This window comes from Zophobas morio, unplaced genomic scaffold, assembly GCF_036711695.1.
Source record: "Zophobas morio isolate AGI-343-1 ecotype UQ-CSIRO unplaced genomic scaffold, CSIRO_AGI_Zmor_V1 ptg000031l, whole genome shotgun sequence".
NCBI classification, from domain to species: Eukaryota; Metazoa; Arthropoda; class Insecta; order Coleoptera; family Tenebrionidae; genus Zophobas; species Zophobas morio.
In genome coordinates this window covers 3,672,490-3,696,188 of record NW_026972136.1, presented here as the reverse complement: position 1 = coordinate 3,696,188, position 23,699 = coordinate 3,672,490, and the positions used below count along the sequence as shown (strand labels likewise).

The window sequence follows — 23,699 nt, the reverse complement described above, 5'->3', positions numbered from 1 at the left end:
CTTCTCAATAGACCCAATTGTCTTTTTTTAAATGTAAAACCTTCTCGGGGGCGTCAAATGTCCTTTTTTTAAGATAGAAAAATCTTCTCGGGGGTTTCAATTGTCTTTTTTAAAAATGTAAAACCTTCTCGGGGATTTCAACTGCCCTTTTTAAAAATGTAAATCTTCTCGGGGGTCTCAATTGTCTTTTATACACATGTATAACTTTCTCGAGGGCGCCAGGTGTCTTTTTTGAGATTGAGAAACATTCTCAGGGGTCCCAACTGTCATTTTTAAAAATGTAAAATCTTCTTGGTTGCGCCAAATATTTTGTTAGAATGTGAAACTTTCTCGGGGGTTCCAACTCTCTTTTTTTTATGTAAAACCGTCTCGGAGGCCACAAATGTCTGTTTTTTCAGAATGTGAAACCTTCTCAATGGTCTCAATTGTGTTTTTCAAAATGTAAAACCTTGTCGGGGGCGTCAAATGTCCTTTCTTTAAGATGGAGAAACCTTCTAGGGGGTTTCTACTGTCTCTTTTAAAAATGTAAAACCTTCTCAGGATTTTCAACTGTCTTTTTTAAAAATGTTAACCTTCTCGGGGGTCCCAACTGTCCTTTTTTAAGAATGTGAAACCTTCCCGGAGGACCCAAATATCTGTTTTTTAAGAATATGAAACTGTCTCAGTGGTCCCAATTGTTTTTTTTTTTTTTAATGTAAAACCTTCTCGGGGGCGCCAAATGTCTTTTTTTAAGATTGAGAAACCTTCTCGAGGGTCTTAACTGTCTTTTTTAAAAATGTAAAACCTTCTCGGGGGTTTCAACTGAATTTTTTAAAAAAGTAAAACCTTCTCGGTGGCCACAAATATCTGTTTTTTAAGAATGTGAAACCTTCTCAATGGTCCCAATGGTCTTTTTTCAAAATGTAAAACCTTCTCGGGGGCGTCAAATGTCCTTTTTTTAAGACTGAGAAACCTTCTAGGGGGTTTCTACTGTCTCTTTGAAAAATGTAAAACCTTCTCGGGATTTTCAACTGTCTTTTTTAAAAATGTTAACCGTCTCGGGGGTCCCAAATAATTGTTTTTTAATAATGTGAAGCCTTCTCAGGGGTCTCAACTGTCTTTTTTTAAGAATGTGAAATCTTCTCGGGGGTCCAAACTATCTTTTTTAAGAATGTGAAACCTTCTCGGGGGCTCCAAATGTCTGTTTTCTAAGAATGTGAAACCTTCTCGAGGGTCCCAACTGTCTTTTGTTTTAAGATTGAGAAACCTTTTTGGGGGTTCTAACTGTCTTTTTTAAAAATGTGAAACCTTCCCGGAAAACCCAAATATTTGTTTTTTAAGAATATGAAACCTTCTCAGTGGTCGCAATTGTTTTTTTTTAATGTAAAACCTTCTCGGGGACGCCAAATGTCTTTTTTTAAGATTGAGAAACCTTCTCGGGGATTTTAACCGTCTTTTTTAAAAATGTTAAACCTTCTCGAGGGTTACAACTGTATTTTTTAAAATGTAAAACCTTGTCGGGGACACCTCAAATGTCCTTTTTTTAAGATTGAGAAACCTTCTAGGGTGTTTCACCTGTCTTTTTTAAAAATGTAAACCTTCTCGGGGGCCCCAAATAATTGTTTTTTAATAATGTGAAGCATTCTCAGAGGTCTCAAATAATAATTGTTTTTAATAATGTGAAGCCTTCTCAGGGATCTCAATTGTCTTTTTTAAACATGTATAACCTTCTCGGGGGCATCAAATGTCCTTTTTTTAAGACTGAGAAACCTTCTAGGGGGTTTGAAAAATGTAAAACTTTCTCGGGATTTTCAACTGTTTTTTTTTTTAATGTTAACCTTCTCGGGGGTCCCAAATAATTGTTTTTTAATAATGTGAAGCGTTCTCAGGGGTCCCAACTGTCTTTTTTTAAGAATGTGAAACCTTCCCGGAGGACCCAAATATTTGTTTTTTAAGAATATGAAACCTTCTCAGTGGTCGCAATTGTTTTTTTTTAATGTAAAACCTTCTCGGGGACGCTAAATGTCTTTTTTAAGATTGAGAAACCTTCTCAGGGGTCCCAATTCTCATTTTAAAAAATGCAAAATCTTCTTGGTTGCGCCAAATATTTTTTTAAAATGTGAAGTCTTTTCGGGGTCCCAACTGTCCTTTTTTGTGTAAAAGCTTCTCAAATGTCTGTTCTTTTAGAATGTGGGACCTTCTCAGAAGTCCCAACTGTCTTTTTTTAAGAATATGAAACCTTCTCAGGGGTCCCAATTGTTTTTTTTTTAATGTAAAACCTTCTCGGGGGTTTTAACTGTCTTTTTTAAAAATGTATAACCTTCTCGGGGGTTTCAACTGTCTTTTTTAAAAATGTAAAACCTTCTCGGGGGCCCCAAATAATTGATTTTTAAAAATACGAAACCTTCTGAGGGGTCTCAATTGTCTTTTTTAAAGATGCAAAACCTTCTCGGGGGCCCCAAATGTCTTTTTTAAGATTGAGAAACCTTCTCAGGAGTCGCAACTGTCTATTTTTAAGAATGTGAAACCTTCTCAGGGGTTCCAGCTGCGCTTTTTAAAAATGTGACACTTCCTCGGGGGTCCCAAATGTGTTTTCTTGAGAATGTGAAACCTTCTCGGAGTGTCCCAACTGTCTCTTGTTAAAGAAGGTGAAACCTTCTTAAGGGCCCCAAGTGTCTTTTTTTAAGTATATTAAATATTCTTTAGGCTCCCAACTGTCTTTTTTTAAAAAGTGAAACCTTCTTTTTTTCTTTTACACTGTGACTAGTACCTTCTATACTGTTTTTATTCCATATATCTTATCACGATAAGGTAAAATTCCGCAAAATCAAATTTTATAATTTTTTAGAGAAGCAGTGGGTGTTTGTTGGACTGTACTTCGGAAAAGAGGGAAGTTCTGTCGAAATAACTTTAGACCAATTTTTATTATATGTTAGTAATAACATATTTAAATAAAAAATAAATCTACGATTTTCTTATTGATGAAATTGCTCGTAATTGAGAGTTAATATATCGTTTTTTCAAAGTTAGAGTTAGTTTCCAATTTTTAAGCAACCAATAATATCCAATAGCAAAAATAAAGACAAATCGTTTACTTGAACTGAATTACCCGATATACATATAACAAATTGTTTTATTAAAAAACTCAACTAATAATATTTCTACCCTCAGTATAAAATCTTAAGTTCCCGCTAAAATCCTAGAACCAAATTTCCACCACCTTCGCACCCTTCCTATGCAATACGCACGTCTACCATTTCATCACAACAACATCAAAGCTCCCATCTCCACGTATGCCTACCGCACCACCTAAATTCTTCGCCCCATAACTCCGAAATTAGTTCCCCGAAACTTCGTGCGCCCATCCCGCGCTCCCAGGCCCCAACTTGGCACCCTGTTTACGCCGCCTTGATTCAATTTTTCCTTTTTGTCGTGCTCCGGCTCGGCTTTGTTTTGAAAAAAGTCTTTTGACAGTCAGCTGTTGTGGGAGGAGGCCGCTCTCCGCATCGTGTTACGAGCAGAGCCGCAGTTGCTACCCCGATCGATTTGAGGGAACGGTAGCAAGCTACCCCTTGGCGCATTCTGGCAGTCCCGTGAAGCATCCCCTGCTTGGTCAACATCACGGTGTGTTCCGAAGACATAACCTCTTCGCGATTAGCGCTCTTTACCGTGTCAATCAAACTTCGTCAAAGTAAGCCTAAGCGAGGGCTGCGATCCTGTGACTGTTCGGCCGGGTTTAAATTCGAGTTTCTTCCTGTTCGGGAACTTTTTTAATTGAAGTGTGGTGGAAATTAAAAATTGTGCTTTGGGCAGGTAAAAGTGTCGGGAAGTTTGCGGAAAAGTCGGTAAAAGATGCTTGCAGTAGTTGCAGTTGCGGGTTAAATTGGTTCGGTTTGTCCTAATTTGGGAATGCGCTGGATTAGTTAATTTTATGATCGGGGAAATGGGTTTGGAACTGTGGAATCTATTGATTTGATTCGGGGGTTTGTCTACCATGATAGATTGCGAGAGGCTGAAAATAAAGCGGAATTGTCATTCTTGATTTTTTTATAATTAAAATTAATTGTTGTAATTTAATAATAAAATTTCAAATAATAACTGGTGACGAAAATCCTTAATTGACTTAATTTTGTGGGAACACGTGCGTTGTTTACTCACGTTTTAGATTATGTAAGAGCTTAGATTTTAGTCCCATGGCCAACAACTTGAAAACTATAGTAGGCCAATTTAACAAACTTACGTTTTCATAGACCATGATCTGCCTGACACGTGTTGCTTGTGTACTGTGTCATTATTTACCATTGAAAATTTTTCTAATCTACAACGCATTCCACGTGACGCTTCTACAAAAAGTTTTATATTTTTCTGTTAAAAACTTAAATTTGAAAAAATTAATTTTGTTAGTTTGGTCAGAAATCGAGAGATTTACAGACATTATTTCTTGTAAAAATATTATTTCCTGTTAAAGTGTCTTCAGAAAGTTTCAGATAAATTATTTGAAAAATTTATAATGTATTATCCCGGCGCCTCCACCATTTTTGCACAAACATTCAAGTTGCTTAAGTATGTTAAAATATGGAACCTTTTTATACGAAATTTTCTCAGGAGCACGAATTTACATTTATTTTTGCCGTATCTCCTCAAAAAATGGATAAAATATATACTTTGTGTCCAAAAAAATATCTAAAAATGATGAGAAAATCTGCAGAGAAATAATAAAGTACTATATAATAAATGCCTTGGACAACACTGATTAAATTATATATTTTAAAAAATTTGGATTTTTTTTGTCTCTTTTCTAAAGGATGTTTATTTCGTAACTTCAGTAACGGTTATTAAATTTTTGTTGTAGCAGACGAATCACAAAAAACTGTGTCTTAGTTGCCATTGGATTTTTTCCTCTGCTGTTATAAGTAATATTGGATCAGAAAAAAGTTTATTCATTAAGCACCAACTTGAGACGTTGCTATTGATAACACATTATTTTAGAGATATATATTGTTTCCCAATAATAATCTAATTTAGACAGCAGTCTGGAAAATTAGTTCAATTCTTAACCATCAATATCGCTTTTTCTTTGACTTTAAGAATAAATGTAATGTATCCTTTTTTGAGTTACCAGAATAAACATTTTAAATACGAAAACACGTAAAAGTTTTCCACGTTTTCAAAACAAAAAATAAAAATAAATGAGGAATTAAATGTTGTCCTCTTGTTTGAATATTGAGACAGTATATACTTTTTTCTAAATTATACTATTTTTTGTGGTCTATGTAAATTTTCTCAAAAATCTTAACATAAATAATTTTAACATTATTCTTAAATAATGGAGATAAACGCATTTTTTTCTTGATAGAGTCCAAACTTAAATGATTAACAAATGATTAAGAAAAGTTTAACAAATTTAAGTCTGCATACAGAGGGATCTATTTCATCTGAAAATTTCTTAGGAACATTGATTTATGCGTATTTTCTTTGTACATTTTCGAGTGATTTAATTTTTTTTATTTCGAAAATAGGTAAATGTTTTTCAAATTTTCACGAAAAAAAAATTGAGCTACGAGGATAAATTTTATTCTTCAGTTCAGATATCGAGATAGTCCTGAAAATGTGCACAATTTCTTCCGGAGTATATTATTTTGTCTAGTTTATGAAAGTTTCTTCAAAGATCTTAAAATAAATGATTTTAAAATCAATCGTACTTTGGCGTCTCCACCATTTTTTACAAAAATTAAAGACATTGTAATTTGTATGCAGAGGGGATCTATCTGACCTGAAATTTTCTCAGGAATACGAATTTATGTATATTTTCTTCGTATAATTTTAAATCATGGAGCAAAACGCATTTTTTGGGGCGAAAAATATATTTGAATTACTACCAGAACAAATTTTTAAATACGAAAATATGTAAAATTTTCCCAAATTTTCAAAAAGAAAAATTTAGTTGAATAAAGTGTATTCTTCACTTGAGATATCGAGATAAAATTCAAAAAATACATAATTTCTTCTTAAGTACTTATATCATTTTTTGCAGTTTATAAAAATTTCCTCTAAAATCTTGAAATAGTTGATTTTAAAGTCAAAGTATCTTGGCGAATCCACCATTTAAAAAAAATTAAAGATGTTTAAGTCTGTCTAAAGATTTTTTTATATTTTACCAGAAATTTTCCCAGAAACACGAAATTATGTGAATTTTTTCGTATCCTGAAGAAATGGAGAAAAACGCATTTTTAAACGTGATAGAATAAAAAACTTTTCTGAATGATCCGAATAAGTTTCTAAAACTTTCCTCAAAGATCTTAAAATAAATTATTTTAAATCAAACTTATCCTGGCGCCTCCACCAATTTTCGCAAAAATTAAAGAAATTTAAATCTGTATGCAGGGGGTTCTATTTTATCTAAACTTTGGTCTGGAACACGAATTTATGTGTATCTTTTTATATATCTTCAAACAAACTTTTTTTAATCACCCAAATAGATCTTTAATATATATATAACGACAAAAATAAGTAAACGATTTTCGAATTTTCAAAAAAAAATTTTAATTAGAAAAGTAAATTTTATTTATCAGTTCCGATCTTGAAATAGTAATAAAATAGTTCATATTTCTTTCAAAGTATATTTATTATTTTGTGTAGTTTGCAAAAATTCCATAAAAAATTTTGGAAAAGATGATTTTGAAATCAATGGTGTTCTGGCGCCTCCAACCTTTTTCACAAAAATTAAAGAAATTGAAATCTCTACACAGGGGCTCTATTTTACACCAAATTCTCTGAGGAATACGAATTTATCTGTATTTTGTTCGTATATTTTCAAGTAATGTAAAAAATTAATTGCAGAAATAAATGTTGTTCTGTTCAGATATCGAGATTCCTTCCAAAGTTCATTTTTAAGTTTCCTCAAAAGTCTTAAAATAGTGATTTTAAATTTAATTGTATCCCGGCGCCTCAACCAATTTTCCACAAAAGTTAAAAATGCTTAAACCTGTCTCCCGGGGCATTACTTTCGCTTGAAACTTTCTCATAAACACAATTTTATTTATATTTGTTTTGTGCATTCTCAAGTGATGGAGAAAAGCTCATATTTAGGCGTGATGTAGAGAAAAACTTTTTTGGATTATTATCAGAATAAATTTTTTAAATACAAAAATAAGTAAAAGCTTTCCAAATTAAAAAAAAAAAGTTAAAAAACTATAATTTATTCCTCAGTTCAGATATTGAGGTAGAATTTTAAGTAGTTTATTTAAGATTCCTTAAAAGTCTTAAAATAGAATATTTTAAAATTAATCGAATCCTGGCGCTTCCGCCATATTTACACTAGAGTTAGACATGGTCAAATTTGCCCACAGAAGGGTACATTTTGACTCAGATTTTCTTAAAATTGTGAATTTATGTGTATTTTTTAAGTTTTCACAAGAAATGAAGAAAAATTGTATTCTTTTGGTCAGATGACGAGATCGTATTGTAAATGTGCTCACCATTTGTCACAAAAATTAAAGAAATTTAAATTTGTAGGTATACAATGTCTAGTTTACCTGAAATTTTTTCAGGAACACGACTTTATGTTGTTTTTTTGAATTACCAGAATAAGTTTTTTTAAATACGACAATACAGAAATGCTTTTCAAATTTTCAAAAAAAAAAAAATGATCAGATATCGAGATAGTTTTGAAAAACTTTTCTAAAAAACTTGAAATAAATGATTTTACAATTAGTCTAATCCCGGCGCCCCAAAATTTTTACAAAAAGCTAAAAATGCTCAAATCTTTTCCAGAAGGGTGAATTTTATCTGAAATTTTCTCATGAACACGAATTTATGTGTTTTTTTTTAGTGTACATCCTCGAGTAAAGCAGAAAAACGCATGTTTAAGCATGATATAGAGAATTTTTTTTATGGATTATTATCAGAATAAATTTTTAAATACAAAAAATCCTCAAAGCTTTCCAAATTAATAAAAAAATTAGTAAAAAGTTAAAATTTATTCTTCAGTTCAAATATAAAGGTTTTTTATGTAGTTTCTGTAAGTTTCCTTTTAAGTCTTAAAAGAAAATATTTTAAAAGTTATCCTGGCGCCGCTACCATTTTTAGACAAAAGTTGCAGATGCTCAAATCTGTCCCCAGAAAGGTCTACTTTGACTTAGATTTTCTCAAGGACATGAATTTATGTGTATTTTTTTAATATCCACAAGAAATGGGGAAAAACGCTTCTTTAGACGTGATAGAGTGAAACAATTTTTTCAATTACCAAAATAAAGTTTTTAAACACGAAAACACATAAATGCTTCTTAAATTTTCAATAAACAAAAAAATTTTATTATTGCAGAAACAAATTTCGTTTAGTTCAGTTGTCGAGGTAGTATTAATAAAAAGGGTGTAAAATTCTTCCAAAGTGTTTTTTTAGGTAGTTTATGTAAGTTTTTATGGTTCATTTTTACCTGAGATTTTCTCGGGAAGACGAATTTATGTATACTTCCTTTGTATATTCTCAAGCAATTGCGAAAAACGCAGTTTTAGTCATGACAGAGTGAAAAACTGGTGTCAATTACCAGAATAAAATTTTTAAATACGAAACTACGCAGAGCTTTCTGAACTTTCAACAAATTAAAACAAATGCTTAGAGGAATATGTCGAGACGAGATAGTATTGAAAAAGTTTGCAATTTCTTCGAAAGTATATTATTTTATATAATTTATAAAAATTTCCTCCAAAAACCTTGAAATAAATGATTTGTAAATTAACTGTATCCCGGCGCATCCACCATTTTTACAAAAAAAAAAATCAAAAATGCCCAAATCTGTCTCTAAAAAGGTCTATTTTATCTGAAATTCTCTCAGAAACACGAATTTACGTGTATTTTTAATGTACATCTTCGAGTAAAGGAGAAAAACGGATTTTTAGTCATGACAGATTGAGAATCTTGTTTCAATTACTAGAATAAAATTTTTAAATACGAAAATACGCAAATCTTTCTGAACTTTAAAAGAAAAATTTGAGTTGGAAAAGCAAATTTTATTCTTCTGTTAAGATGACAAGATCGTATTGAAAATGTGCACACCATTTTTCACAAAATTTAAAGAAATTTAAATTTGTACGTATACAATGTCTATTTTATCTGAAGTTTTTCCAGGAACACGAATTTATGTATATTTCCTTGGTATTATTTCAAATAGTGGAACAAAACGCATTTTTAGGGGTGATAGAGTAAAAAAATTGTTTGAATTACCAAAATATTTTTTTTTAAATACGAAAATACAGAAAAGCTTTCCAAATCAAAAACAATGTTTATAGTAATATGTCGAGACGAGATAGTATGGAAAAAGTTTGCAATTTCTTCGAAAGTAAATTATTTTATATAATTTATAAAAGTCTCCTCCAAAAACCTTGAAATAAATGATTTTTAAATTAATTGTACCCCGGCGCATCTACCGTTTCTGCAAAGAGTCAAAAATGCCCAAATCTGTTTCTAAAAAGATCTATTTTATCTGAAATTTTCTCAGGAACACGAATTTACGAGTGTTTTTAATGTATATCTTCGAGTAAAGGAGAAAAACGGATTTTTATTCATGACAGAGTGAGAATCTTGCTTCAATTACTAGAATAAAATTTTTAAATACGAAAATACCCAAAGCTTTCTGAGCTTTCAAAGAAAAATTTGAGTTGAAAAAGCAAATTTTATGTTTCTGTTCAAATGACGAGATCGTATTGAAAATGTGCACATCATTTTTCACAAAATTTAACGAAATTTGAATTTGTAGGTATACAATGTCTATTTTGCCTGAAGTTTTTCCAGGAACACGCATTTATGTATATTTCCTTGGTATAATTTCAAGTAATGGAACAAAACGAAATTTTAGGGGTGATAGAGTGAAAAAATTTTGTGGATTACCAAAATATTGTTTTTAAATACGAAAACACGGAAAAGCTTTCCAAATTAAAAAAAATGTTTATAGGAATATGTCGAGACGAGATAATATTGAAAAAGTTTGCAATTTCTTCGAAAGTATATTATTTCATATAATTTACAAAAGTTTCCTCCAAAAACCTTGAAATAAATGATTTTTAAATTAATTATACCCCGGCGCATCCACCTTTTCTAAAAAAAGTCAAAAATGCCCAAATCTGTCACTAAAAAGGCCTATTTCATTTGAAATTTTCTCAGGAACACGAATTTACGTGTGTTTTTAATGTACATCTTCGAGTAAAGGAGAAAAACGGATTTTTAGGCATGACAGAGTGAGAAGCTTGTTTCAATTACTAGAATAAAATTTTTAAACACAAAACCACGCAGAGCTTTCGAATTTTTTTTATTCTTCTGTTCGGATATCGACTATTTTTTACAAAAGTTAAATAATTTTCTTAAGAAATCCATTTGTAAACGCGATAGACTGAAAAACTTTTTTGAATTACCAGAATAATTTTTTTAAATATAAAAGTACTTAAAAGTTTTCTAAATTTTCAAAAAAATATTGACTTGGGAAAATAAATTTTATTCTTTTGCTTAGATATTGGGGTGGTACCAAAAAAGCCTGTAATTTCTTCGAAAGTATATTATTTTATGTCGTTTAAAACATGTTTCTCAAAAACCTTGAAATAAATAATTTTTAAATTAATCGTATCCCGGCGCCTCCACCATTTTTACACAAAGGTTAAAGATACTCAAATCTGTCTCTAAAAGGATCTATTTTGCTTGAAATTTTCTCAAGAAGACGAATCTATGTGTATTTTTACTGTATCTTCTCAAGTAATGGAGAAAAACGCATTTTGAGGAGTAATAAATTGAAAATCGTTTTGGAATTACTTGAATAAAATTTTTAAACACGGAAAGAGACAATAAAAAGAATTCATTCACGATATAAAATTTGTTATTCTGTTCAGATATTGAGGCACATAATTTTTTTTGGTAATGGATAATAATTGATTTCACTAATCCATTTATTTTATTAGTGAAATATAGCGCAAATATTTCTCTTTAAACGTTTAACAGTTGTAAATATATTTCGTAATTAATACATTTGCGATACAAATTTATTGATTAAAACCGATCACCAAACAAAATACTGCCAATTCACCACTCTCCCATTTTGTTAAAATATTTCACCTCCCCCTGCAACTCTTTCCGCATTTTTGCCCCTAATAACCCTGCAGCAGTTACCCAACTTTCAAAGTGGGCGTTAAAAACGTGATAATTGATTCATTTTAAACACCCACAAATCCATGTCGACAAAGAACGTTTATCAACTATAAAATTGTGTTTCACTTTTAATTTTCAAAATTTCCAACAAACCGATTCCATTATTTACACGACCGTCTCGAACACGTGACCTCTGCGCCTTTCGCTCCCTTTATGACGCCACCAAACACTCAATGAAAACTTCACAAAATCAGTCTTCGCGAAAACATGCAAATCTTGTGTCAGTTTACCTCAATTACGCTTTTTCCTGTCTTCCTCGACCTGCTTCTTTTCGAAGCGTAGCGACAGGTAACTTGAATCGCGAATTTCGCACAAAAATCGCTAAATTAAAATATTTTTCAACAGATTTCTCGTAATGACGGATTTACAAAGATCTCCGACATTTCCAAAAAACAAGAATCCGTTTTAAACTCGTTTAGCTGTCCCAAATTAGTATTCAGCCTTTCTTTCTGTAATCGTCTTTTGAATTCGCCTTATCGATTCTGCTTCGGGACAAAATTTAAAATGAAAAGAGTTAGCCGAATCCTTTCAGAATTTGTCTGGAAAATCCGTTGTTCGTGAGCTGCTAATTAAACGGTACAAGTGCTTATTAGAATCGGAAACACCTGCCGTGTTTCCCCGAATTTACAGCTTTTGTTTAAGCTCGATATCGAGAGGGTCAATACGCTCCAACACTTGAGGGGTTATTGTATTCGACTTAACAAATTGGGCTTTATGGGGTAAGTGTGTCTGACACGTGTTGCCAGACTGGTCGATCCAGAGCATTAAAATTCGGTTTTGGGAGTTGTAAGAAACACTCGTGTGTCGTCTAACATGTGGAAAAATATTCACAACGACTTAATCTTGAGTTTTGGAATGTGAATAGGAATTTTCGGTGAAAGTTTCTACAGCAGTGACAGTGGAGATAAACTTAAAATTTACAAACGTTCTCGTCAGAGTAAATGACCTTTATAACACCAAGTCTGTTAAATATTCAAGAGGGTTTTGTAAAGTAACGGTTGCCTTACACGAAAGATGAGTCAGGTCAAACGAGGGTAAACAGAATATAGTAATTTTGGGGCTACTGGTGTGGTATTACGTTTGTAGTCTCAAGAGAAATGTCAGTCGAACGACATAATAAATTGTTTAATAATCAACTGTAAATTTTTAACAACACACAAATAAAATTTACCTGAAATGGCTTCGCAAACAAATTGAACTGAGCAACAGGTCTACAACATGTGAAAATTGAATTAAATTTCGAATTCAATACATACGTTTCAATGGGAGACGTATTTTATTGTGTATGGCTTAAGGCAAAATTAAATTGATTCGTACAATAAATTTAATATTAGCAAATGGATTTGGTACTAATGGAATCGTTTATCACCTCAGAGCTTGCAATTTTTTAACAAAAATCTGGATAAATGTAAAAGTTTAGATTGCTCAGGTCTTGAAACTGCGTTATCGATTTGAGTCGACCTTGTCTAGAACGAAAACTTAGCCTCAAGTTTTAAACTTCATTCCAGATTATCAAATTAGCAGCACCTATTTTATTGCTCCTTTTTTGCAAAATTAAGAAATATCTTCACACTAACTTTCGATCCCCAACTTCGCGAAACTTTACCCCGCAACATCGCCACGATGTTTCAGTTCAATATTAAAAGCTGCAGCTGCCTACAAATATTTGTCGCACATTTCTGACAAGTCTTCAGTTTTTCAAATGTAAAAAGTTCGTGATTTGAATAGCGACAAGTTAAAAGTTCGGTTTTTCTTGACTTTCCCCATATTTGTGTAAGATAAGGAATAAATTATGAGGCTCGTGTAAACAGGATTGCATTGAAACTCTGGCCTGCTCGGTGTGGGTTCAAAGGAATTTTTATTTTATTACGAAACGGAAATGCGGTGTTTTTAAGAAAAATTCTTGGTTAAGTAAATTGAGTTTGAGGAAGAATTTTTAAATAAGAGGGTACAACGTAATGAAGGTAGTTGTTTTTCAGCACCATCTCGATGAGCCAGATGTGAACAGAGCAATGTTTTTTTGGGGTTTTAGTGCATTGTAAAAGATAATGGTGGTTTCCGGAAACCTTTTTTACCAACAACGTTTAATGTTTAATTTAAAAGAGCAGGAACTTTCACAAGAACTGGAATTTAATTCTTGATAGTATGCATTCAGAACAACATAAAGTGAAATCTGCTTTACAAGCGAAGGTTGGAGCAACAGGTGTCGGAATTTTAAAATAAGCTAAATTTCAAATCCGATGCAAATATTTTTAGACTTGGGTAGTGAAAGCAAAAGTTCACGTTTGATTGCGTGTTTTCGTAGAAGAGAAAAACATTTCGGAATAAAAATATTAATTAGAGAAATTATGGCGAAGTCAGGCTTAAAGTGTAAACAGAAAAATTACTGATTCTCTCAGAAAGCAAACCTTACTATTAATTTATCATCTTTATTCTATTCTTTTTTGAAATATGATCCGGAATTTTATTTAAGTACTTTTAATTTGGCGTAATTGAGGTTTTTTGAATGTGACAATTTTTTTAAGTATCTACAAAAATCAAATTAATATGTTTGTAAAAAAATTGCTCTATATAACTTTTGTTGTTTTCAATAACAAATTTCAATTTAGAAAAATAAATAAAAAATTGCCATAATTTTTGAAGAACTGAAAATGTCTGTCAATAATTTTCGAAGAGTGTTCAATAAGATAATAATAAAAATTCATTAAAAAAATGTGATTTTTGAAAAACTACCTAAAAATGCTCACAAAATTCTGACATTAGATCTAGACGAACTGATTCAAAAAACGCAAATTGTTGATGGTCCTGAATCAAGATTTTTGAATATTTTACTGAAAATGTTTTTTTTAATTTAAATACTTCTACCTGGAAAATTAAAGGGGAGTAGTTTTTTAATTAATTTATCGATTCTAGAAAAAATGTTGTTATTTTCGAAAAACTGTAGCTGAAAATAACTTCTACAAATTAAAATTACAAAAAAAATGTTTTTTCGAATGGTGTACAAAAACGGTTAAAAATTCATACAAGGAGGTAACGAAAAATAATTTTCGAAAAGTTCCCCAAAAATACTCACAACATTCTGGATTAGAGATCTTAACGAGCTAAAAATTTAAAAACTACTTGCGGCAATATTAAATGAAAAAAAATCTAGGGATGGTAAATTTTTAATATATTTTTAGAAAGTTATACAGAATCAGATGTGAACATTTTCAGTAAAATATACTGTTTTTTAAAATATATCACCACATAATTTCCAACATTCGATATAGTACTTAACCCTTTAGAATTTTTTTTTTTTTTAATATCTTGAAAACTGTAATTTTTCACTTTATCGATTCTAAACAAATTTCTGTAATTTTCGAAAAAGTGAAGCCAAAAATAACCTCTACAAGTCGAAATTTACAATAAAATGTATGTCAATAATTTTCGAAGGATGTTCCAAAAATAAATAAATAAATAATTTAAAAAAATGAGATTTTTGAAAAGTTGCCTAATATCTTTCAAATATTTTGGCTGATTCGAAAAACGCAACGTGTTGATAGTCCCGGATCAAGATTTTCAAAAAATTCAGTTGAAAATGTTTTTTAAATATCTCAAAAATTGACGTTTTTCATTTTATTAAATCTGGAAAAATTTTACACAACTGAAGCCGAAAATAACTTCTGAAAAAATGAGATTTTTGAAAAATTCGTTTGAAAATGATTTTTTTTATGTCCAAGTTTCTCTTAAAAAAGTTTAGCTTTTGAATTGTATAAAATGTTTGCAATTTTCAAAAAATGGAACCGAAAATAACTTCTATAAGCCGAAATTTACAAAAAAATGTCTGCAGGTAATTTTAGAAGGTTGCGCAAAAAACCGTCAACAAATTCATACATTGAAGAGATGAGATTCTTGAAAAATTGATTAAAAATCCTCAAAAAATTCTGGTATTAGATCTTGACAAGCTCAAAAACACAGGATGCTGACAGTCCCGGATCAAGATTTTAAAAAATGTTCTTGAATTTTTTTAAATATCTCAAAAATTGTCGTTTTCATTTGATCGAATCTGAAAAAATTTCACAGAACTAACGCCGAAAAAAGATAACATTTTCTTTCGAAAAACATTGAAAAAATGAAATTTTTAATGTTTGAAAAACTACCTAAAAATGCTCGCTCAAAAAATTCTTCTAAATGAACTGATTCAGAAATGCAATTTGTTGATGGTCCCGAATCAAAATTTTTGAAAACTCTATTAAAAATGTATTTTTTTTAATTTAAATACTTCTACTTGGGAAATTGTAGTTTTTTAATTTATCAATTCTAGAGAAATTGTTGTAATTTTCAAAAAATTGTAGCTGAGAATAACTTCTACAAGTTAAAATCTACAAAAAATGTCTTTTCGAGCGGTGTACGAACGAAAAACGGTTAAAAATTCATACGTGGGGTAACTAAAAAATAGTTTTGGAAACGTTCCCCAAAAATACTCAAAAAATTCTGGATTACAGATCTTGAGGAGCTATTCGAAAAAAATAACTCGAACACAGAGCTTTGTTTACAGAAAAAATTAACTCTCACATGTACTGAGAATAATTCAACAAATTTTAGAAACTACTGGTGGCAATATTAAATGAAAAAAGTCTAGGAATGGTAAACTTTTAATATACTTTTTTTGGAAGTTATTCGGGATCAAATATGGATATTTTCAGTAAAACATATTTGCTTTTTAAAATATTTCACCTTATAATTCCCAACGTTCCATATCGTACTTCACCCCTTAGAAATTCTTTTTTTTAACAACTATCTCAAAAACGGTCATCTTTTATTTTATCTATTCCAAAAAAATTCTCCCAGTCGAAATTTACAAGAAAATGATTTTGTAAAAATCCAGTTATAAATGTTTTTTAAATTTCACAGAACTGAAGCCGAAAATAACTTGTACGTGTTCATGATCTTGGATCAAGATTTTCGAAAAATTAGTTATGAAAATGATTTTTTTTTATATTTCCAAGATTGTCGTATTTTAGTGTATGGATATTATAAAAATTTGTTTGCTCAAAAAACCGTCAAAAACCTTGAAGAGATGAGATTTTTGAAAAATAGATTAAAAATTCTGAAAAAATTCTGCCATTAGAGCCTGACATGCTTATCTGACTTACCTGACAAGCAGCTTGTAATAGTAAATTTTAAATATAATTTTTAGTAAGTTATTCAGAATCAGGTGTAGACATTTTCAGTAAATTTTTTTAATATTTCACCATATAATTTCCAACTACATAGTACATAACCCCTTAGAAAATAATTTTTTAAACTATTCTGAGATATAGATGTCGACAATGATTTAGAAAGAAGGTTAAATTCTCACTGGTCTTGAGAATAAGTCAAAAAATCTATAAACTTCTCTTCTACATTTTAAAATATTTTACGAATTAATTTCCAACGCCCAAGGACATTATGTAAAACTGAATCATTATAAAAACCAAAATTTTATTTTTCATATTGTCCTTAGAAAATTCTATACTTTTTTCAGCTGCAAATGTTCCAAAACTAGCTAAAGTTGAAATATAAAATACTACTTTTTTATTAGTATATATCACATTTTACATTTTTACCTGTGAGATTACCATTATTTTCTCCACCTGGTAATTATATTATTAACCTCGACATGACGCACCACAAATTTAAATTATATATAATTGCTGCTGTGAATTTTATTATTAAAAAAAAAAGCCACTTGGGAACAAAAACCACTTCAAACATGGTATATAAACACCCTTTTTCCCATATTCTCCAACCCATTATATCCTTACAACAAACATCCATTACTGCATAAATAACCAGCATTTCAACCCTATAGACACTCATTGTTCCCCAGAGAACTGCAAACTCAATGTTGATCTTGTATCCCCATTCTGCGAATCGTGTCTAAACAACCCCACAAATCAAATTTCATAATCTTGTTGAGGTAGCGGCAATGCAAATAGCTAGTGTCATGAAGACTGATCTCGTTTAGCGACCCCATTCGGAGAAATACGTCCACGATTAATACCTCGAAGAATTCGAAACTCGTTAAAATTTATCGAAGAGCGAAAACTTGGCAAGCCGCTGTTATTTGCCCAGAGATTAGCTCTATACATGGAAGTTATTAAGAGTTCGCTGTCGTCGAGCGTAATTTAGAAAGGACCCCGAACGACGCTTCTGGAAAAAGTGCTTCTGTTATTAATGAGAAACGTGTTGCCCTCTTCCTGTCGGTGCTTAGGTTGTTTATCAAAGGCTTTTACGAAAACATGGATACATTTTTCGATTCCGTGTCAAACCGGTGGATGAGGACGCATTAGTTTTTTTTGAGTAAATGACGGAGTATTTCCGGGGAGCAGGTTTCTGGAACAGACTTTTATTATTAAGGGTTTGCGCTACCCCAAATGTGTAAAATTATTTAAATTGAACTTCTCTCGTTTCTATAATTTTTCTGAACTGGGTAATTGAATGTGCGTCAGGCGCCAACAAATAATTTTCGTGCAATTTTTCTTTCTTGGAATACCCATTTTCCGCCAATACTTCTTCTCTTATAAAATCTTCAGCTTCTAATCACCTCGAAAACCATTAATTACGTGATTAAATTACTTGTCAACTCGCTTAATTAATGCGATTCGGGCAAATTTAGCGCCATTAAACAGGCGTGTTGATGCCTCTAATTAATTCATGGAAATGTGGAGTTTTCAGATTTTCCTTGCGGATTTAGGTCACACTAAAACTACACCGACTCACGCGAATTCCTGCAATTTTTATTACGCCGAGACGTGCCAGTTCGCTTTTGCATTAAGCTGCGGATTTATCTGGCCCCTTTTAAAGCTCTTTTATTTTTTGCTGAAACATTCAGGTATCACGTCATAAACGGATGAAAAAGTTCGTAATTCCGTTACTTTTTGTGCCGGTGTGGCAATGGGTTCGGCATCAAGCACGAGTCGCGAAATTAAGGAGCGACTTGTGACAAACTCTAATTAAATTTTAACTTTCGGTGTTCTGACATAATGCCGCACGTTAAGAGCGACTGGAAAAATAATCCGGCGTGGGAGGAAGGAGTTTTATAAAATTTGAGGGAACTGATGTTTTTTTCGTTGTTTTCGTCAACAATAGAAATTTTTTATTAGTAAACAGCATTTTTGGAAATTAGTTTATTGTACAAAATATTTTCACTCTTTTGGTCGAATCATCATTCTTACTTCTTTAAGACTGTAGTGGCTTCCATGCCATGGGTACCACGTTATTCCGGAGAGGTCATCAGACATATTACCACCCACTATGTACAGGCCTGTAGGATTCGCCAATTTACAGCTCCGAAACCACCAACCTCCCTTAGCAATGGCAGCACAATTAGTCTCTATTACGTCTCGATCTTTATCTGGGGTGCTAAATTTCATGCCTGCCTGATCAGTGAAACCGTCACCAACTGACCCAGTGAATCCCCCTACTAATTTTAAAATATATTTCTCTTCCTCACTACCAATACTAAAATAGTCATAATGAGCATCTTCTTGCCCATTTTCCCAGTCCACAAGTTCAAAAAGCATTTCGTTAACTTCATATCCTGCCAAAGTTCATCTATAATTTTCGTAATTCTACATTAAAATAAAATCATACTTGTCAAGTAGTAAATTTTTTCCAAACCCAGCCAAAACTCTCCACCCAGATTGCCAAATCCGTGCTTATAGCTGTCCCAGTTCATGTAAAAACTTTGGGAGCCGTCGACTCTATTAAGAATGGTGGTCCAGCCCCCTCCTGAACTGTTCATATTGCATAAAACTAAAAATGGTTCTGGGGCATTCGTGGGTTGGATAAAATAGAAACCAGTGACGTTGTGACCATGGTACTGGACATCTTTGCAACTTGTTGGAAACTCCAAGCTACTGACGGGTTTCTAGTGAAAAAAAGAAACACAGAAAATATATTTGTTCATTCTTAATACATACTTACTTTCGTGAATGAAGTAACATGTAAAGAGGTCACTGTATATGTTGTTAAAGCTGTGAGTAAAAGTAACTTTATGCAGATCTTGTTGACAGTTAAAAGGAAAAAAGAGAATTTTGAGTGAATATTTCCAAACAGTGTATTTATGCGTTTACGGTTAAGTGTTTTTTTTAGATATCGGTATTTATCTGCGCAAATTTGGCACATCTTGTTGAGATTTAAAAGGAAAAACAAATTTTTAAATAAATATTTGCTAACAACATATTTATGCTTTTATTATTGAGTGTTTTTTCGGATATCAGTATTTATCTGCGCATTCGAGTGTTTCTCAATATTTACAAATATATTTTTTAAATTAATAATGAAAAGTGAACCTTGGAGAGATACACAAAATTAAGGTTAAAATAGAAACTGACAGAGGAATATTACAGTTTAAAAATCGACTACGTACTATTGTTTCTTCTAGAGGTTTTTTGCAATCAGTATTGTTGCAATTTTTTTTTATTTTTTTATTAGTCTCAATACAAATGAGTATTATTATTTAACCATTTTTCGAATACCTTTCAATAATTGCCGAAAGACATTTTCTTGTAGTTTTTGACTTGGAAGTTATTTTCGGCTTCACTTCTTGAAAAATTCTGTCAGAAGGTTTCAGATTTTTTTTTAAATATTCTCAATAATATTTATAAGGTTATATTTTTTTTGCTAAACAAATGTCTTTGAGTTAATTCAGCTCTCGAAAATTTGTTTAACCGTTTCTCGAACACCTTTCGAAATTTTCCAAGTAGATTTCGACTTGAACAATGAGAAATAATATTTTCCAAGATATTAAAAAAAAAAAATTTAAATCGAATTTTTCGAAAATCTCGATCCGGACCTACCAAAATGATGTGTTTTTTGAATTAACTCGCCGAGATCTGTATTCCAAAATTCCCTGATAATTTTTAGTCACTTTTTAAAAATGTTTATCGTTTTAATATCAATTTTAATGTCGAGATATTAAAAAAGAATTCAGCTCGTCGAGATCTATGTACCAGAATTTTTTAGCCATATTTAGACAAATTTATGCATTTTTATTAAAAAAAAAAATAATTTAAAGACATTTTCGTGTAGATTTTGGCTTGCAGAAATTATTTTCTTCTTCACTATTTCGAAAATTCCCACAATTTTTCCAGAATCGATAAAATAATATTTAAAAGAAAGTCATTTTAAATCAAATGCGTTTTTCGATTCATCTGGTAAAAAATCTATATGCCAGAATTTTTTGAAAATTTTAAGGCAGTTTTTCAAAAATCACAATTTTTTAGTATGAATTTTTAAGTTTTTGAATACCCTTCAACAATTGCTTGAAAGCATTTTTTTGTAGATTTCGACTTGTAGAAGCTATTTTCAGCTTCACTTCTTCGAAAACTCCATCAATTTTTTCGGAATCGACAAAAAAAATATTATTGTCGAGATATTTAAAAAAAATCATTATAAATCAAAATTTTCGATTTTTTGTAAATTTAGGCGTGTAATAGTTGCGAGAATTTTTGTAAGATCCATAAACTAAAATGAGATAATCTTGGAGATAGTAAAAAAAATAATTTCCAAACGAATTTTTCGAAAATGATCAAAAAATTGCGTTTTTCAAAACAGTTCGTATGGATCTAATGTAAAAATTTTTTGAAGATATTTAGGCATCTTTCCAAAAATTTCGTTTTTTCAGTGATTTTTTGCGAACACTCTTCCAAAATTATTGACAGACATTTTCTTGTAGATTTTGACTGTAGAAGTTATTTTACGATTCAGTTCCTCGAAAATTTGCAACAATATTTCCACAATCGATAAAATGAAAAAAAAAAAATTTCAAATATTAAGAAAAAAGGTATTTCCAATCCAATTTTTCGAAAATTTAGATTCGGCACCATCATTCATTTGGTCGAAATCCATGTCAGAATTTATTGACGATTTAGTCCATTTTTCAAAATTCTCATTTTTCCAAAATCCTTTTATAAATTTTTTAACCGTTTTTCGAACTTTCGTGCAAAATTACCTAATAGATTTTCTGGAATGTTTTAATTCGTAGAAGTTAGTTTTGGCTTTATTTCATCGAAAATTTTTTGCCAGAGCTTTTTTTTATTTTTTCGGCAGTTTTTCAAAAATCTCAATTTTTCAGTATGAATTTTTTAACAGTTCTGCGAACACCCTTCAACAATTACCTGAACACAGTTTTTTGTAGATTTCGACTTGTAGAGGTTATTTTCAGATTCAGTTCTTCTAAAATTATAACAATCTTTCCAGAATCTATAAAATGAAAAAATAATTCTTAGGGTATTAAAAACACTGCTTTTCAATCCAATTTTTCGAAAATCTTGGTCCAGCAGTATCAAAAAGTTTCGAATCAGTTCGTTGAGATGCTATATGCCAGAATTTTTTGAAGATTTTTGGGCAGTTTTTCAAAAATATCATTTTTCAATATGATTTTTTTAACCGTTTTTCGAAAACCGTCTTAAATTTAAGTTATTTTCTGCTTCATTTTTTTCGAAAATTCTTACAAATCTTCCAGAAACGATAAAATGATATTTAAAAGAAAATTATTTCAATTGAATTTTTGGAAATCTTGGTCCAGGACATTCTATACGACGCGTTTTTCGATGCATCTGGTCGAGAACCATGTCAAAATTTGTTGACGATTTTTAGTCAATTTTTCAAAAATCTAATTTTTTTCAAAACCCTTTTTCGAACTCTCGTCCAAAATTACCTAACATACTTTCTTTAATATTTTAACTTGTAGAAGTTATTTTCGGCTTTATTTTAACGAAAATTTCAATAATTTTTCCCGAATCGTTAAAATTAAAGAACAATTTTCGAATTATTTGAAAAAAATCATTTTTATTCAAATTTTTCGAAGATGTGGTTGCGTTTTCTGAATCAGCTCCTCAAAATCTCGATTCCAGAATTTTTTGACAATTTTTAGGCAGTTTTTCAAAAATCAAAAGTTTTTCGAACACCCTTCGACAATTGACTGAAGGCATTTTCTTGTAGATTTCGACTTGTAGAAGTTATTTTCGAATTCACTTCTTCTAAAATTCAAACAATTTTTCTAGAATCGATAAAATGAAAAAAAAACGCTTTTTAATCGAATTTTTCGAAAATCTTGGTCCGAACCCACAAACACGATGCTTTTCGAATGTTTTTTTTTCGCATTACCTCGCGGAGATCTATATTCCAAAATTTCTTGATAATTTTTAGGCAATTTTTAAAAAATTTCATTGTTTTAATATGAATTTTAATGTCGAGATATTTAAAAAAATTCAGTTCGTCGAGATCTATGTACTAGAATTTTTTGACCATATCGAATCAGTTTCTTAACATTTATAAGACAGAATTTTTTGAAGATTTTTAGGCAATTTTTCAAAAATCTCTCATTTTTTTAATCCCCAGACTAAATTTTTAACCGTTTTTCGGACACTTATTCAAAATTACCTAAAGACATTTTCCCGTATATTTTGACTTGCAGAAGTTATTTTCGGCTTCACTTATCGGCTTCATCGAAAATTCCAACAATTTTTTTAGAATCGACAAAATGAGAAAAGTTTTCGATATACATATTTAAAAAAAAATCATTTTGAATAGAACTTTGCAAAAAATCTTCGTCCGGAACCAGCAACACGTTGCATTTTTCGAATCGGCTCTTCATGATATATATGCCAGAATTTTTTGAAGATTTTTAGGCAATTTTTCAAAAATCCCATTTTTTCAATCTCCCTCAATTTGAATTTTTTAACCGTCTTTTGATCACCCGTCCAAAATTATCTAGAGATATTTTCTTGTAAATTTCGACTTGTAGAAGTTATATTCCGCTTCACTTGTTCGAAAATTTCAACATTTTTTCAGAATCGATAAAATAGAAAAAAACATTTTGATTAAAATTTTTTCGAAAATCTTCGTCCGAAACCAACGACACGTCGCATTTTTCGAATCGGCTCCTCAGGATTTATAATCCAGAATTTTTTGAAGATTTTTAGTCAATTTTTCAAAAATCCCATTTTTTTCAATCGCCCCAGTTTGAATTTTTAGCCGTTTTTCGAACACTTATCCAAAATTACCTAAAGATATTTCTCTGTATATTTTGACTTGCAGATTTATTTTCGGCTTCACTTCATCGAAAATTTGAGGAATTTTTTTAGAATCCACAAAATGAAAAAAGTTTTCGATGTATTTAAAATAAAAATCATTTTGAAAAGAATTTTTCGAAAATCCTCGTCCGGAACGAGCAACACATTGCATTTTTTGAATCGGCTCTTCAAGATTTATAAGCCAGAATTTTTTGAAAATTTTTAGTCAAATTTCAAAAATCGCTTTTTCAATTCCTCTCAATTTGCATTTTTTAACCATTTCTTGAACACCCGTCCAAAATTATCTAAAGACATTTTCTTGTAAATGTCGAGAATTCCTTGATAATTTTTAGGCAATTTTTCAAAAATTTCATTGTTTTAATATGAATTTTAATATGGAGATATTTTAAAAAATTCAGCTCCTCGAGATCTATGTACCAGAATTTTTTGGCCATATTTAGGCAAATTTATGCATTTTCCGGAGA

The 23,699-nt window shown here is 30.8% G+C and overlaps 1 protein-coding gene across 1 annotated transcript; it reads right to left on the bottom strand.

Moving 5' to 3' along the window:
* Positions 1-18,250: 18,250 nt before the first annotated feature.
* LOC135139514 (angiopoietin-related protein 7-like) lies at positions 18,251-19,240 on the bottom strand. Its single transcript, XM_064069774.1, has 3 exons — positions 19,121-19,240; positions 18,788-19,064; positions 18,251-18,734 (listed from the first exon to the last, which is right to left on the bottom strand). The coding sequence occupies exons 2-3, from the start codon at positions 18,936-18,938 to the stop codon at positions 18,340-18,342; spliced, it is 546 nt and encodes a 181-aa protein (XP_063925844.1). The 5' UTR covers positions 18,939-19,064; positions 19,121-19,240; the 3' UTR covers positions 18,251-18,339.
* Positions 19,241-23,699: the final 4,459 nt, after the last annotated feature.

Bases quoted from the DNA above. Each gene is read 5' to 3' on its own strand.
- LOC135139514 (XM_064069774.1), bottom strand. From the start codon at position 18,938: ATGAACAGTTCAGGAGGGGGCTGGACCACCATTCTTAATAGAGTCGAC. The intron at 18,735-18,787 runs GTATGATTTTAT...GAACTTTGGCAG, and splicing joins AAAAATTTACTACTTGACAA to GATATGAAGTTAACGAAATG.